The sequence below is a fragment of the Salvelinus namaycush genome, chromosome 18 (assembly GCF_016432855.1).
Source record: "Salvelinus namaycush isolate Seneca chromosome 18, SaNama_1.0, whole genome shotgun sequence".
NCBI lineage: Eukaryota > Metazoa > Chordata > Actinopteri > Salmoniformes > Salmonidae > Salvelinus > Salvelinus namaycush.
The window spans coordinates 1,257,171-1,272,960 of NC_052324.1; the positions used below are offsets into that span (position 1 = coordinate 1,257,171).

The 15,790-nt window shown below is 43.7% G+C and overlaps 1 protein-coding gene across 1 annotated transcript in view; it reads left to right on the plus strand.

Moving 5' to 3' along the window:
- Positions 1-14,275: 14,275 nt before the first annotated feature.
- hip1rb (huntingtin interacting protein 1 related b) overlaps positions 14,276-15,790 on the plus strand; it is a 32,005-nt gene continuing 30,490 nt past the window's right edge. The window contains exon 1 of the mRNA XM_039013051.1: positions 14,276-14,613. Coding sequence (XP_038868979.1) covers positions 14,521-14,613 — 93 coding nt within the window. The 5' untranslated portion in view covers positions 14,276-14,520. The remainder of the gene's footprint in view (positions 14,614-15,790) is intronic.

Sequence of the window (15,790 nt, forward strand, 5' to 3'; positions counted from 1 at the left end):
CCTAGATGTTAAAACAGTAAACCGGTCAGAAACAGCAGAGGGCTGAGTCTGCTGTGTAATGCAGATTTTTAATGGCCAATAGAGTAGATCCTTGCTAGACTCTACCTGAGGTGCTAGTATAAAATCCTGACAACCCGTCCCAGTACCTGGTCGGATAATTAGTGATAAACCCCAATTACGCAATTTAGTCCTAGTCAGTAACAATCTTTTCCGCCAGATAAGAACTGCTTGCCCTGATGAATAACTGGACCAGTCAGGACCAGTCTCAGCGACCAGGCTCTTCCATGACCACTCCTGAAACCCCCCTCTTGTCATATACCAGTTAAATCTGGTGTACTCCAATGCATGCCCTCCCAGGCCATTCCTAGCTTTTCCCAATAACCCCCAAGACAGTGTAATGGTGGTGGTCACATTTACGGGTACACATAAGGTGGTGCTTCTAACCTCTGTTGGAGTGCAGGGTTGGTCGGTGGTTGTAGTGCTTCGTTTGTGTATGGCAGGACTAGTGAGATCGAGGGTAATGTTAGACGTGTCATTAGTGGTTGTAATATGTGAGAGGGGTGGATGTGTAAGCTGTTGTATGAGCCATGTGAAAGTTCCTAGGGACACTCCAGTAATGATTATGAAAATAACAAACAAGGGACCTGAAATTCCCATTCTTTCCCAGGGAGTGAGATATCCCGGTCCTAGGCAAGTAGCCTTAGTTCGCGGAAACTGGGGCTGGCGTCCCATTTTCACCAACTAAGGTTTGTTTGGTTGGAGTCGAATTGAGATTGGCCAAATCGGCCCTGACTTCAGTCAGAGTTCTGGAAGGAGTTGGGGCTGGTGTACAATGTGTAAGGTGATGCCAAGGTGCGCCCGATTTACCCTTGACCTGGACTGAGTGTGAAGTAACTTCCTTCACTTCGAACGGTCCAGTCCACCTGGGTTCTAGCCACTTTCTCTTGTGGACTTTCACCCTTACCCAGTCGCCAACTTTTACCTTCTGTGGTGCAGGATCTCCCGTCAGCTCCCCCTGCTGGACCTTGTGAATCTGTTTGGAGAGAGCTGCAGAAAGTTCCGTCAGTTTTCTCACATATTCAGACATTACAATTTGTTGTACATCAAGGGGGGGCATATGACCTCCCTCCCTCGGTGGACCAGGCATGACCCTACCAGTCATTATCTCATGAGGAGAGAGATGAGTGCCTGCACCTGGCGAGGCTCTCATGGCCATCAATGCCAGGGGCAGGGCTTCAACCCACGTCAACTTCGAACCTGCACATACCTTAGCTATTTTAGCCTTAAGGGTCTGATTTGAGCGCTCCACGAGGCCCTGCGATTGGGGCTTGTACACTGACCCAAATTTGTGTACAATGCCAAATCTTTCCTCTACCTGTCTCAGGTGTTTGTTACTGAAGTGGGATCCATTGTCGGATCTGATTTGCCTGGGGACTCCATACCTTGGTATGAGTTCGGTTTGCAGCCACTTAATGACCGATTTTGCATCCTCCCTTGCTGTTGGTATTGCCTCAACCCATTTAGAGAACCTGTCTACCATAACTAACAGGTACCTTTTCCCATTTGTCACATTGTCTTGCCCCATATCTGTGTAATCTATGCTGATGTCCTGAAAACAAGCATTTGGGACTGGGTATGAACCCATGGGCGTTTGATATGGTTTCTTTGGATTGTGTCTACCACAAATGCTACACTCGTCACAAAACAAATCTGTCATGTCTTTCATGTGGGGGTGCCACCAGATGTGGGACACCTTCTGTAAAGTTTTCAGTTTGCCTTCGTGTGTGGGCCCATGAGCTTCTCGTAATAGTTCTGGACAGAGGTTTGCAGGGGCCACTAGTCTGCCATCATGGCATCTCCACAGTTCATCAGGTCCTTTGGTGGCCCCTTTCTGTCCCCATACTGAGTGTTCATAGGGTCCTGCTGAAAACTGGAGTTCTTTTATGTGTTGCCCTGTGAGCTCAGTCCGAGCTGGTTGAATCTGAAGTATCATTTGTCTCGGGGTGTATCCACCAGCTTTCTTGGCTGCTTTGTCAGCTGCATCATTTCCCTCGCTGACTCTGTTTTTCAGTTGTTGATGTCCTTTACACTTCATGATGGCCACCTTCTTAGGTAGTGAGACTGATTTGATCAGTTTTTCCATCTGAGTCTTGTGTTTGATTGGCATGTTTCCTGTGGTGGTGAAGTTGCGTCTAACCCATTGTGGTCCATCAGTATGGACTGCTCCATGAGCATACGCTGAGTCGGTGTAGATGTTTACAGTCTTTCCTTCAGCTCTTTCCAGAGCTTGTGTCAACCCTATGATTTCAGCTAACTGGGCTGATGCAGGTTGTGTGATAATGGCCGATTCCAAAGTCACATGTGATCTATCCGGGAGCTGCTGCACCACTGCGTATGCTGCTATGTTCCCTTCCTCTCCTCTATAGCAGCACCCATCTGTGTACAACCATAGGTCAGGGTTGGTGAGTGGTTCGTTCCCCAGGTCAGGTCTCAGTTTCAGTTCTTGTGCAGCTCTTTCTGTGCAGGAGTGGGGTAGACCTTCTTCAGCATTGAGTGCGTCTGCCATGTTTTTGTCAGTGTTGACAAAAGTGATGTGTGATTGTGTGCATTTATTCTGGATTCTTGTTTTTCTTTCAGCGCTGAACGTGAATTCTTTGCTCATCAGATATGCTGCAACCCCATGGTGGGTGTGGATTTCCAATGGATGGCACATTACCAAGTGGGCTGTTTTTTCAATAGCTTTTGCCACTGCAGCTACATACCTGGAACATGTAGTTTGTCCTACTTCGATGTGGTCTAATTTGGAGGAGTGATACATCAACACTCTTCTCTCCCCCTCTTGTTTCTGAAAAAGGATGGAAGATGTGAATCCCTCCTTTTCAGAAACATCCAGATGGAATTTGTTCTTGTAGTCAGGTGCTGTCAGAGCTGCTGCCACTGAGAGATCTGTTTTCAAGAGTGCAAAAGCCTTTGATGCTTCAGTGGTCCATGTCAATGACGAGTGTAGGTTCCTTGGTCCCGCCTCTCGCACTATCTCTCTCAGTGGCTCCGTTCTGGCAGTGTAGTCTGGGATGTGAGTTCGGCTGTACCCTGTCAAGCCAAGGAAGGACAACATTCCCGACACAGTGATGGGGCGTGTATGATGAAGTATAGAGTCTCTGTGGGTTTTGGAGAGTCCTGCTCCTTCTCCCGAGATCTCTCTGCCAAGGAAAAGGACAGTTCTGCGACAGGTCTGGACTTTGCTCATTTTGACCTTGTATCCTTTGACAGCAAGGAAGTCCAGTAACGTTTTTGTCATCTGTAGACAGAGATCAGAAGTGGGAGCCCCCAACAAAAGGTCGTCTACATATTGGATCAGTATCACACCTTCTGGGATTTTCAGCTCTGCCAGGTGTGTCTTAAGGATATGATTGAATATTCCTGGTGAGCACCTATAACCCTGTGGTAAAACAAAATAAGTGTACTGTTGATGTTCATACGTGAAAGCAAAGAGTGGCTGAGAGGCTTCATCAAGTGGGATGCTAAAGAAAGCATTAGCCAGATCCACCACCGTGAAGTATTGGTGTTTTGGTGACAGATTGCTCAGAGTAATGTGAGGGTCAGGGACAGGTAGATCTATCGGTGCAGTAACGTCATTTACTGCTCGGAAGTCTTGAACCATCCGGTATGTTACTCCTCCAGCTTTCAGCACTGGAAGGATCGGCGTGTTCCATGGAGATACAGTTCGATAGATAACCTGTGCTCTCAGTAACCCATCAATGGTCGGTTTTATCCCCATGATCTGTTCGGGTTTCAAACGATATTGTGATCGGTAGATAGGTATTTGACCTGGATATAGCAGGGTGATGGTGACTGGTTCCACCTGTAGTTGGCCCACATCAAAAGGGGTGTGTGTCCATATTCTTTCATCTATGGTGGAGATCAATGCTTTGGTAGATGGGTGGTCAGTGTATGGCTTGCCATGGTGTCTTGGCAGGGTAAATCGTTCTGGAAGACAGTGTTCTTCAGTGTCAACAGTCATGAACCTCCACATGTTCTCAGTAGTGGCCTTTTGAATCCCCGGTGTTTGGGTGGGTTCCCACTGAAGTTTGGATGCTCTTCTGATCATAGGGCCCAGGCTTCTTGCTTCGAAACCGTTTCCCACCGCTAGTGTAACATGGGGAGCCGACTCCTCCCCTAGTAGGTACCAGGATTTCAGATGAGGTGGTAAGATGACTGGTGCTGCTACTCCTTCTTGTCCGCACACAATGGTGCAACACCTAATGGATGGCGTTAGGTGCATCATGTTCTCATCCCAGTCATCAGTGTATGTGTTCTCGTCATTTTCTGTCACATTCAGTGTACAGTGAATTTCAGCTTGTGGGGTCTTGTATGGGTGTAATGCATAGATCTGTGATTTCAATTGATTGAACTTAAACTGGACCTCTGGAGTCCCAGTTCCTGTCTCCCTGCATTTTAGCCAGTAGATTTCTTGTGTTGCTGACAACTCAGGGGTTGGGATGATGGGTAACATCAGCACCCTAACAGGGTGCTCCGGTGTTGAAGGAATGGGATCAATGGAGACCTCCACGCCCCTTTCAGTAAGGTAAATTGAACATTTCAGTTTACACAACAGGTCTCTCCCAAGGAGGTTGATTGGGCAATTGGGACAGTATAGGAACTGATGCTTTAGCTTGGATGGGCCCCAGGAGAAGAGCAACGGAACGGTTTTTTGTTGTGCTTCGGGTGTTCCTGATACCCCCACCACCTGTATTGTTTCCGAAGAGAGTGGTTGACGAGATCTTATGGCAGAATACGTGCATCCTGTATCTACCAAAAATTGGTGGGTCACTCCCTCCACCTCACACATGATAGTTGGTTCGGTGTGGAGTGGAAAATGTTGACCCCCATTCTCGTTCAGTGGTGGTGGGCAGCTTCAGGGCCATGGGGCATATTCATCTGACATGCCCTGGAAAAGAGGAGGTGGTTGCTGATTTGGGTCTGGGTTTGGGTGATTATATGCAGGTTGAGGCCCCGCACGTGGTTGGTACATCTGTGGCCGGACTCCTCCACGTCCTCTTGGGTTGGTTTGTCGTGCCCGATTGGTCATCCAGTAATGTTGGGTCGGTGTCAATGGGTATGGGCACTGACGTGCCATATGTCCAGTTTGTTTACAATTGTAGCAGTTCATTGGTCGTGCTTGACCTGTCCCCCAGGGTGATGGGTATCGTGGTTGTTGTCCCCATGTTGAAGGATAGTCTTGTTGTGTTGGTTGATAGTATGGTGGGATGTCCATGGGTAATGGCTGATCCAGGAGTTGTGATGGTAGGTTAGGTCCCTGTGGGGTTGACATGGGGGGTTGTTGTTGCTGTATCATTTGTGAAACCGTTTTTTCAATGATTTGTGAGATGTCTGGTTGATCTTCAGCCACCATCTGTTTCTTGGGTTTTTCTCCTTTCTGGGCCTCTTTCAATTGTAGTTTCAAAAGTTGTACCTGTAGGGACTGGACTTGTGTTTCAGCCCCTCCCTTATCCTTATTGTATTGGGTGATGTGGTGATGCACATGGGAATTGAACTGAGCCTGGGGAAGTGCCATTAACCCCACCGTGGCCCTAAGTTTAGTTCGGACCTCAATTGGGGCACCGCTCACCACCATCTCCTTCCACATGCTGACCGTGGTGCCAGTATGGTCATATGGTTCTTCATGAACAGTTCTCCATGTGGTCTTCGCTCTGTCGAGATAGGCTGCCGGTTGTTCCCCTGGATTGATGGTGAATGATGAAAGGGTTGCATGGTTTCGTTCTGTGGGATATGCCCTTCTCAACACTGCCCACAATTCCGCTCGGAAGTCTTCCTGGGCCAGTGCAGCCGGGGCTGTGGCAAGATCTGCCTCTCTTATCAGAACACTCATGGTGGTATGGTCTGTTGCTCTAGCCAGAAGGGCCCTCATGTCACCTAGACAGAGCCGTAGGCCTGATGTCAGTGTTTGCAGTTGAAGGAGCCATGCAGAGGCACCCCCATGCAGGCTGGGTAATTGTCCCATCAAAGTGGTAAGGTCTGTTATTTTCCAGGGTTGGTATTCTTCATGCCCTCCGTCCGGAGTGGGCCTCAACGGCATCTGCATCTCCTTTCCACCATATTGGAGATCCCAGTCTGCCCTGGACGAGACACCCCTGCTGTTCTGTTCCCTGAGACGTACGGACTGTCTGATAGGTTCGACCAAATCTGTCACCTTCCCCAACATTACCCCTTTTATATGGTACGAGCCCTCTCCACGTTCAGCATCTTCTATCATAGATCTGGCCAGTGCCAGTGACTCCCTGAGGTCTCGCTCCACCTCCTCTTCATCTTGTCCTGTTTTATTCTCACCTTCATCGTCCTTGTTGTGGTTCCTTCTTAATGAGGCCCCAGAGGAACATTGTCCTGGTGACGACCATGACCCTTCAGAGACTATTTGACTATCCCCCTGTGTTCTGTTTCTGAACCAGTCTGGGTTTGGAGTGGAAGAAAACTGAATCAGCTCTCTGTCTTCTCTCTTCAAAGGGCCTGGTTGAGACCCATTACCCCCCTCTTGTGGGTTTTTTAGTAGAGACCCACCATGTCCCTGTAGTGAGGCGGGGTTCGAACCACCCCCACGTCCCTGTGTGTGCGCTCTGTCCCTCTCCTTCCTTTCTCGATGATCAGGCCTCTCTTCACACACGAGTTGCCCTTCTTGGATCCCTAAAGTCATGCTTCCTTTTAGGTGTCCTTCATGCACCACAAACACTGGTGCCTGTACCACAGCAGGGGTCAAAAAAGGGTTTTGAGGGAGGTGGCTGAATGGATTTTGAGAATAGGGAGGTGGTGTTATTTTCTCTCCCTGTGGCAGTTCCGGGTATAGTTGGGTGGGGGCCGATGGGGTTGCTATGGTGGTAGGTGGGGCATCATTATTGTTGGGCCTGCCTTCTTTGGTGTCAGTTGGGGCTTCAGTGGCCACCCCCATCATATCAGGTTTCCTGTACGGGAGTGCTCTTCTAATTTCTTCAATTGCCCAAATTCCTATTTTCAGCTCAGCCTCTGCTCTTTCCCTATGCTTTGTTCCTTCCTTTTTGAATAAGTGGTTCTTATTCCTCTCAACTTCACGTTCTATCCCTTCCTTCACTACTTCCTCTAATTCCTTCTCCATAGTGAGGAGTTGCCCTTTTGATGGGGCCACCCCACTGAGGTATCCTGCTTGGGTCCATTTTAGCCTCACACCTTCCCAAACCTTCTCAACTTCCTTATACTGCATCTTTCCCCCTGATCTATCTTTCATTCTCTGATCTAAGTATTCATTGAATTTGTGTTTGGGGACGGTGGTCGTGGCCATTTTGTCGTTAAGCTATGTCTGGCTCTATGCTATTTTGGTGCACTTAGCCCATCACTGGCCAAAACTAACAATGTATCTCTGGTGCTGACACAGTCTTATCTCTGGTGTCTGTCTCCCCCTTGTGTACAAAGAATGTTATTGCTTTATGTTTGGCGAATTAATTAAATACTTTCCCAAAGTATTTCGGCAATATCCTTTGGAACACTCTACTAGTATTATCTAGCGCTTCTATTTTAAATATAATAATAATTTTAGGAACTATTTTCAAACAGTTATTATTCGTTTTCACTTTTTCAATTATTTAAATACTTTGCCAAAACATTTCAGAAATGTCCTTTCGTGACATTATATTAGTATATTCAAGCGTTTCTAGAATAAATATTTAATTAATTCTAGGACTCATTTTTCTCAAAAACTAATTAAAAAACTGAAAACTCAAAAACTAACTTAATTAATTAAATACTTTCCCAAAGTATTTCAAACGTGTCCTTTTAGGACAATATATGGTGTATCCTAGCGCTTCTAGAATAATTATCAAATTAATTCTAACCCTTAAGGATTTACCAACAGCACCAGAGGGAAAAACCAGGTCAATTTATCAGCAGAAAAATAGCTGCTTCACAGCAGCTCCCACAATCTGACTCGGCGGTCACTTAAACACAGCCTCAACTCAGCATATGGCTAATTAGTAGCAATCGGTCTCGTGGAACGTTCAATCACTCACATTAATTTGGAGAGTTTCAGGTTTAATACCATTACTCCTATTTCAAGCTTAGATTTATCACCGATGCTCCTAGTTGAAGAATATTTCGACTAGTCCCAGATTACTAATGCGACTTGAATCCCAATACGCCAAGCTTAGATTTATCACCGATGCTTCTAGTGGAGTGCCATATCCACTAGCCTCAGATTACTAATACGACTTGAACAGGCTACATTACATTTCAACACTTTGAGTTTCAAGTTTAATACCATTACTCCTATATCAAGCTTAGGTTTATCCCCGATGCTCCTAGTGGGGTGCCATGTCCACTAGTCCCAGATTACTAATTCGACTTGAACGGCGTCAAGCTTAGATTTATCCCCGATACTCCTAGTTGAAGAACAATTCAACTAGTTCCAGATTACTAATTCGACTTGAACAGCCTCAAGCTTAGATTTATCCCCGATACTCCTAGTTGAAGAATAATTCAACTAGTTCCAGATTACTAATTCGACTTGATTTTATACTTCGCAAATATCTTTACACAATGCCTTAGATTCTAAACAATTCCACATAAATTTAGCAACAATTCACACTCACCTCAGTACTTCTGATCATTGAATTTAGATATTGGCTATAATACAATATGCAGATTTTGATTAAACCGGCTCTGCTTACCTTAATATTTTCGAGCTCTTTGATCAGTTTCCTGGGTGAGTTGAATCGCCGACGTCTCCCTCGAGCGGGTCACCTCTCCTTCTTGAATCTTTCTCCCTCTCGTCTCCTGTCCGATGAATTTTCTATTGGGCCGAATTCAAATATGTTTTAACCATCCTCTGCTACCAAGTTTGTTGATAATTCGTTTTACTTGAGACAGGAGACCAAGTGGAGACATAGGACGAGGTGGATAATTTTATAATAAGGCAGGTTTATTCAAGTGTAAAAATATTATGCAAAGCGTGCAGCACGGCTCTTTCTATCTGATCCGTATGGGGTCGTCAGGAAAAGGGAGAGTTTCCACAGTTGTACAGTTTTATATATAGACAACAAGCAAAGTAGGTTGATCTGCGAGTCTGGCCTTCCGATTGGTCGATCTGGGTCTTGGGTAGTCCTGTACAGGCCTGGTGTCCACGTTCCATTGGTTCCTGAGGTAGTTCTTTGTCTGGAGCTCCAACCCTGAGTTGTGTGTGTCTGAGTGATTGTCATGGGGGAGGGGAGTTGTGGGTGTCGTGCATGTGTCCAATGAGTCCAGCATATGTCCAATATAAAAGGGAGTGTGTATATTGTGTCAACCATAGCTAATGTTGAGAAGTTGTTAAAACAAGTTACCAATATCTAATACAATTCCTTACACTAGTTAAATAAAAAAATGAAAGTGGGTTAGCGAGTAAGCATTTTAGAATTTATTCTGCCACTGTCGGCTTATTGTCTCGGCCTTAAGCCTATTTATCACGGTCTCAAGGCATATGAACTAACCGGTTATCGCGCAAGCAACGCAATTATCGCAACACAAGTTGTGATATGGCTTTATTTTTATTTTTGGCTTCCCCAGTGATTTTACCCACGCACCGTTACTGGTGGTTTCGGAGTTAATTAAGTAATTAATATCCCATCATGCTTAAGCTTAGTGTGCTTCCCAGTCAACAGTTTGCATATATTATGGCGTTTTTGTGTTAGGCTGTTCGAGCACACAAATTTTCTTCTTGAGTCTAGTCGAAGTTCAGTAGCCAATGTCTACGCCCCTTCGTCGGTGATTGGTCAACAGTAGGGGTTCCTCAGTTAATTTTTTTTGTCATTCAACGAGACTAGTTTTCATCCCAAAAAAATTTCCCTTGCAATAATACTGCACAAAACATCTATGTTAGATGTAAAATTGCACGACTAAGACCTAGCAAAAACGTCAATTGATGATAAATCACAATCCTTTTTTGATTAATTGACTATTTTAAAGTAGTTAGACTCAATTCTAATTATATATGTTGGCTCATCAACTGTTCAGAGGAGACTGCGTGAATCAGGCCTTCATGGTCGAATTGCTGCAAAGAAACCACTACTAAAGGACACCAATAAGAAGAGACTTGCTTCAGCGAAGAATCACGAGCAATGGACATTAGACCGGTGGAAATCTGTCCTTTTGGACTAAGTCCAAATTTGAGAAAAAAAATTTTCCCAATTTTTTTGTTCTTTGTGAGACGCAGAATAGGTCAACGGATGTTCTCCGCATGTGTGGTTCCCAGCATGGAGGAGGAGTTGTGACTGTGTGGGAGTGCTTTGCTGGTGACACTGTCGGTTATTTATCTTCAAATTCAAGGCACACTTAACCAGCATGGCTACCACAGCATTCTGCAGTCATACGCCAACCGCATCTGGTTTGTGCTTAGTGGAACTATCATTTGTTTTTCAACAGGACAATGACCCAAAACACACCTCCAGGCTGTGTAAGGGCTATTGAGTGCTGCATCAGATGACCTGGCCTCCGCAATCACCTGACCTCAAACCCAATTGAGATGGTTTGGGATGAGTTGGATTGCAGGGTGAAGGAAAAGCAGCCAACAAGTATAAAGCATATGTGGGAACTCCTTTCAATAATGTAGAAAATAGTAAAAATGAAGGCCTGATTCACGCAGTTGCCTTTGAACAGTTGATGTTGAGATGTCTGTTACTTGAACTCTGAAGCATTTATTTGGGCTGCAATTTCTGAGGCTGGTAACGCTAATGAATTTATCCTCTGCAGTAGAGGTAACTCTGGGTCTTGCTTTCCTGTGGCGGTCCTCATGAGCCAGTTTTATCATAGTGCTTGATGGTTTTTGCGACTGCACTTGAATAAACTTTCAAAGTTCTTGAAATGTTCTATATTGACTTACCTTAATTTCTTAAGTAATGGACTGTTATTTCTCTTTGCTTATTTGAGCTGTTCTTGCCATAATTTGGACTTTGCCCTGTTTGGTAAAAAGACCATCTACTGTATACCACCCCTACCTTGTTCCTAGTTGCTCCTCAGCCTCCAAGACCTTATCCATTCTGATATCCCGCTCAAACATTGCAAACTCATAATTTGCCCCCATCAGCTCACAACTTTTTTTCAGTCTGGTGCCTGTTTGGTTTTGGTATGTTTACCACTCAAATACCATCCTCAGCTTCCTTTATTTCACAACCACACACTCCACCTATAGGAGGTTGTCTTCTCTCTTTGTATCAATGGTCTTAAAGTATGAATCCCTCTCATATCACTGAAGGCTACTATCTTTGTGCATTTCAAGGCAATTTCAAGAAGCAATTTAACTTACCTGGCACTTCCTTTTTCTTTTACTTACAACTCTGTTCTGCTTTGTGTGCATATGGAGTCCCTTGGTAAGAATGGTCTCCATCCTATCCACAAATTATTTATTCATAGTACACAGGGACTGGTCTCTAAATTACATTCTCTGCTAGTTAAATTACTCATAAACCAATCCCTTCCCATGCATCATGGAAAAAAGACCTTTCAGTATGTAGTACTGTGACAAATTGGACCAGAGTTTGGTCCAACATATCAATTTCATCAAGAAACTCCAACCACTGTTTTGTCACTTGTTTTTCTGTCCATGTGTATCTTCTTTTTTTGTTGTACATTTATAAAAAAAATTAAGCATTTCACAAAATTGTATTCTCGTTTTCATAACTTGGAGAAACAAATGCATATCTTCACTCATTCATGTGAACTGCAATGAGACAGACTCTGGAGTTAAGTTAAGGAAATTCATAAAATAGTTCTTAGATCATCTAAGGCTGCATAATCTACTGGAGGGTTATACATAATGATTTGTAGACATATGCTTGTTCACAGGAGGGTGGGTGGAGAGAAATCAAGGAAGTGGGAAGGACCATCTGCTTTCCTTTTCTGAAGTCTTGAGCAGCCCTATTCTCACAGAAGAATTATTTGTAGCCATAGCTTACCAGGCCAGAGGAGGAATGTGAGGGAGCCAGTTGTTCCTGTGGTGCAAGCAGACTTCTGCTGGCTTTTTTTGTTCTCCTGAAGTCCTGTGATCTTTCCTGTTTCCCACACCTGCATACTCTACTCTGGAGTGTCATAGTTCCCGCTCCACCCGGTGCAATGAACATGAAAGTCCTGTCCTGCGACCATGAAGATGTTTAATTAGCAGACAGGCTCTAATGGAATGGAAAACAACAAAGACATTCTTATAGTATCTGTCACCATCACCCTGAAACATCTCAATCTCCTCATCAAGGTCCTTATCCACTGATAAAATAAATAAACATAATTGCAGACAGTGCTCATACCAGGGAGGATCTGTGATTGCTTAGTGACAGACTTGAATAAAATGTTATATAAACAATATTTAAAGGCTGTGAAGTGAAGGAAAAAAGTACTTAGTCAGTTCCCCAATCTGGTATCTCAGCATGCCTAAAGTGATTATTATCATTTTTTCCACCATATCAAGTAGGGTCAGTGAAATCTCCATGTGCACCTGCCTGGTAATACAACATTTCAATTGAGTTGAGAAGTGAAGCAAGAAATAACCTATTGGCATCTCACTTAGCTTTCACATACACTGATGATACTTTCATGATGCTCCAAATCTAGTCACTCACTATTAGTTGCCACTGTCTGAGCAGTGGCAGCTGGATCAATGCACTTTTGCATCACGCGCCAAGGATTAACAGAGTCAGGTAGACACTGATAAACTGTCACTATAAATCCCCTAACTACACAAAAAAAGTTATCGCCTTTCATAGGAGCAATCATTCAGTCCTCACATTCCTCCCAAAAAGGTGTGGTGTTTACTATAACAGGAAATTATCCTTTTGTCACAATCATAGTATACAAGATGACACTTTTATATTTTTCTAGAATGGTTCATATTCAACATTGTACTAGCTTCTCCTATGGTGTCCATCAAATCACTTTAATTTCCTTCTGTTTCCTCTGTTATTACAATATATCCCCCACTACAAAGAGTGACAGTAAATTCTCTGGTGTTTGGCTTTCTTGATCAAACTGATCTTGTAGTCTTTGTAAGCCTCTTAATAAAAAAAAAAAAGCTGTTTTTTCCCCCCATCTACATTTGATGGGTGTTGTTTTCTATTATATCGTTTTTTTCTTCCTTCTTTAAATTACCTGGTGAACTGTAGAGCTGCATTTAGGCCTACTGTTAATCATATTCTATATTAATTTTCTTGGGTGTCATTGAGTGCACTGTCCTATTGTAATCCTTTACCTCAGCTTCTCCCTGGGTTTAAACTAAGATTCGTTTTCTGATACATCCATTCACTGTTTTAATCCTGTCGACCTAAAAGCAGGCAATGATTTTACAAGTGCCTCCCCTTTTATTTACACACAGAAAATAGCATTCTTAGCTTAAGTGTTGTGGTACTCAAGTTTGACACAAGTAGGACAAAATCTGCATATTGACACTTTTCACTTTAACTTTTATGCTGACTTGATCTAAGTTAGCTTCTTGGGTATAGTAGTTGCTGGTCATTCCCCGCTTGCAGTGATGAGGGTGCTGTTAAATGTCATCCCACAATGAAAAGAGCAGACAGGCTGTTTCCAAAACAATGGCGTGAGAGGTGGCCTAACCAGATATGCTGCTGTGTACTCACAGGACAGGCCCATAAGGGTAGGCTATGATAAGCAAATTAAGTAAATGTATGTAGCTGTGTTAGATGGGTAGAATTGGCTTTTGCATTGATGTGGCTGTGCCTGAAGAGAGTTGTTGGCTACATGGCAAGCATACATTGCTCTGTTCCATGCACCTCAATTAGCCCATTGCACCTTGTAAGGCCAAAAAGCATTTTATTAGGCCATATGCGCCATTATCTAGCCTGTAGTCCCTTTCTTAGTAACCACAATCATAATACAGGCAAAAGCACAAAATCAGATGGATAATGGTTTGCACTGTAGTGGTGGAGAAAATACATCAATTTCACCTCATCCAGATTGTTTTCTTTATTATCATAATAAAATATGATCTTAACAAGCATGCAACAAATAATGCATTAAACTATTTACAAATATTTTCTATATGGGAAATTGCTTGTTCTGAACGGTAGGTAGCATGCTATACCATAACAAAAGCGCTATATATAGCCTTATAACAACGTTTCAGGTGGGGTAGAAAATAATCCTGTCCTTTCAGTACTGCATGAGTGACGTCAACAGCTTCCCTGACGCATGGGCTCCCCCCGCGTTGCTATGTGCGAACTACTGTTATATCCTTCCGTAGACGAGGCTCCACGTACAGCAAACAGCATTCATTTCGCGGTTTCCTCCTCTGGCTGTGATCTCGCCATTGAGTTCGCTGCCTACAAATGCCACTCGTGGACGCCGAACCGGTTGTTCGCGCGTTGCTTCTACCAAAAACGACAAGGAATGTCTTACTTTGACTGCTTTATAATAGACAATTTTCCTCAATAGCGGGTATTTGTTACAAGCATTCAATATCTTCGAAGATCCCGTAAGAATTTCGCCGGGTGCCAAGACGTGAGGATGAATTCCATACGACAGGTGCCTTCAAGGGTGAAAACAAAAAGGACCGAAACGAATTTAGGTGCTGAGAGGGAACATTTTGATAAGCAGCAGGTAAATATGAATATCCGGGTGGTGGTGGTGGTAGAATTTGCGGTTCATAGCTGTTTGTTTTGCGGCTTGTGATAAAAAGCAGTGTTTCAAATAGCATGTGAGGCCTTTAATTTATCGAACGTATTTGTTATTTGCGCACACGAAAATAAGAAAGTTATGAACTGTAATGTTGCTCTTATTGAAAACGTTTTGATGCAAAATCCGCACCTGGCCCATCACCTGAGTTCCAAATTTGATAGGCCTATGGGACCCCGGATGGTCGAATCTAGAATAAAAAGAAACGCACACCTATTTAGGCGAGGTGCTGGCTAGCGGAGTAGAAACTTAAAAATAAAGGAGAGCCGCACACTCTAGGAGCTCAGATGCAAAAATATTTAATTTTCCAACGTTTCGACAGGCAAGCTGTCTTCATCAGGGTATGGTCCCGGATGGTCGAAACATTACTCACAGTAAATAGGTTGACGATTTTAATTTAGAGGCTAATGGAAAGTCCTGTATGCCATTGAATCAGCTGTTTGTCCGTGGTTGTCTGTGATAAATATTTGATTGAAAACCGGAGAATGAATGCCCTCCCTTGAGATTTAGGCCTAATAACTTTACATTGATCAGCCATGTATGTATTTTTGGATAGAGATGTCTTACTGTCCAGAACTTTTAACTGTAGCATCACCATTACCATCATCCAACAATGAACAATCATCTATTTCCAAAGAATTTCTTAGAAAAGGACACTCCTTCACAGTCTGGGAGCTATAGGTCATGTTTATGACATCATCAGTGGTAGACCTTTTTTGTTGAAACATTTTAGAAAATAATTAGTATTTTTACCTTGATTTTATTTTTCTGGCTTCAGTGTCATTTACTTACTACCGGGGAGCTAATTGGCAATACATTGAATCCTTAAGATGAGTGTCTGCCTCTCAGTGAAGTCCTAGGTCTTAATATAAAGCCTATCATGTTCAACTAGAAGGTCTTTGTTTGGCTACCATGTCCTGACTTCCTTGCTCTTAGTGTATTGAAATAGTACGAAGTAGCTTTGAAATGAACTTCCTGTGGATGGATCAACAAATGGCAAATGCAGAACCGAAGTTGAAATAACATTGTAACCTGCTGGTCTCCTCCATCGGAAATGACTGGACAACCAGCAGAAAGCAAACTGTCAACACAGTGTGACCCT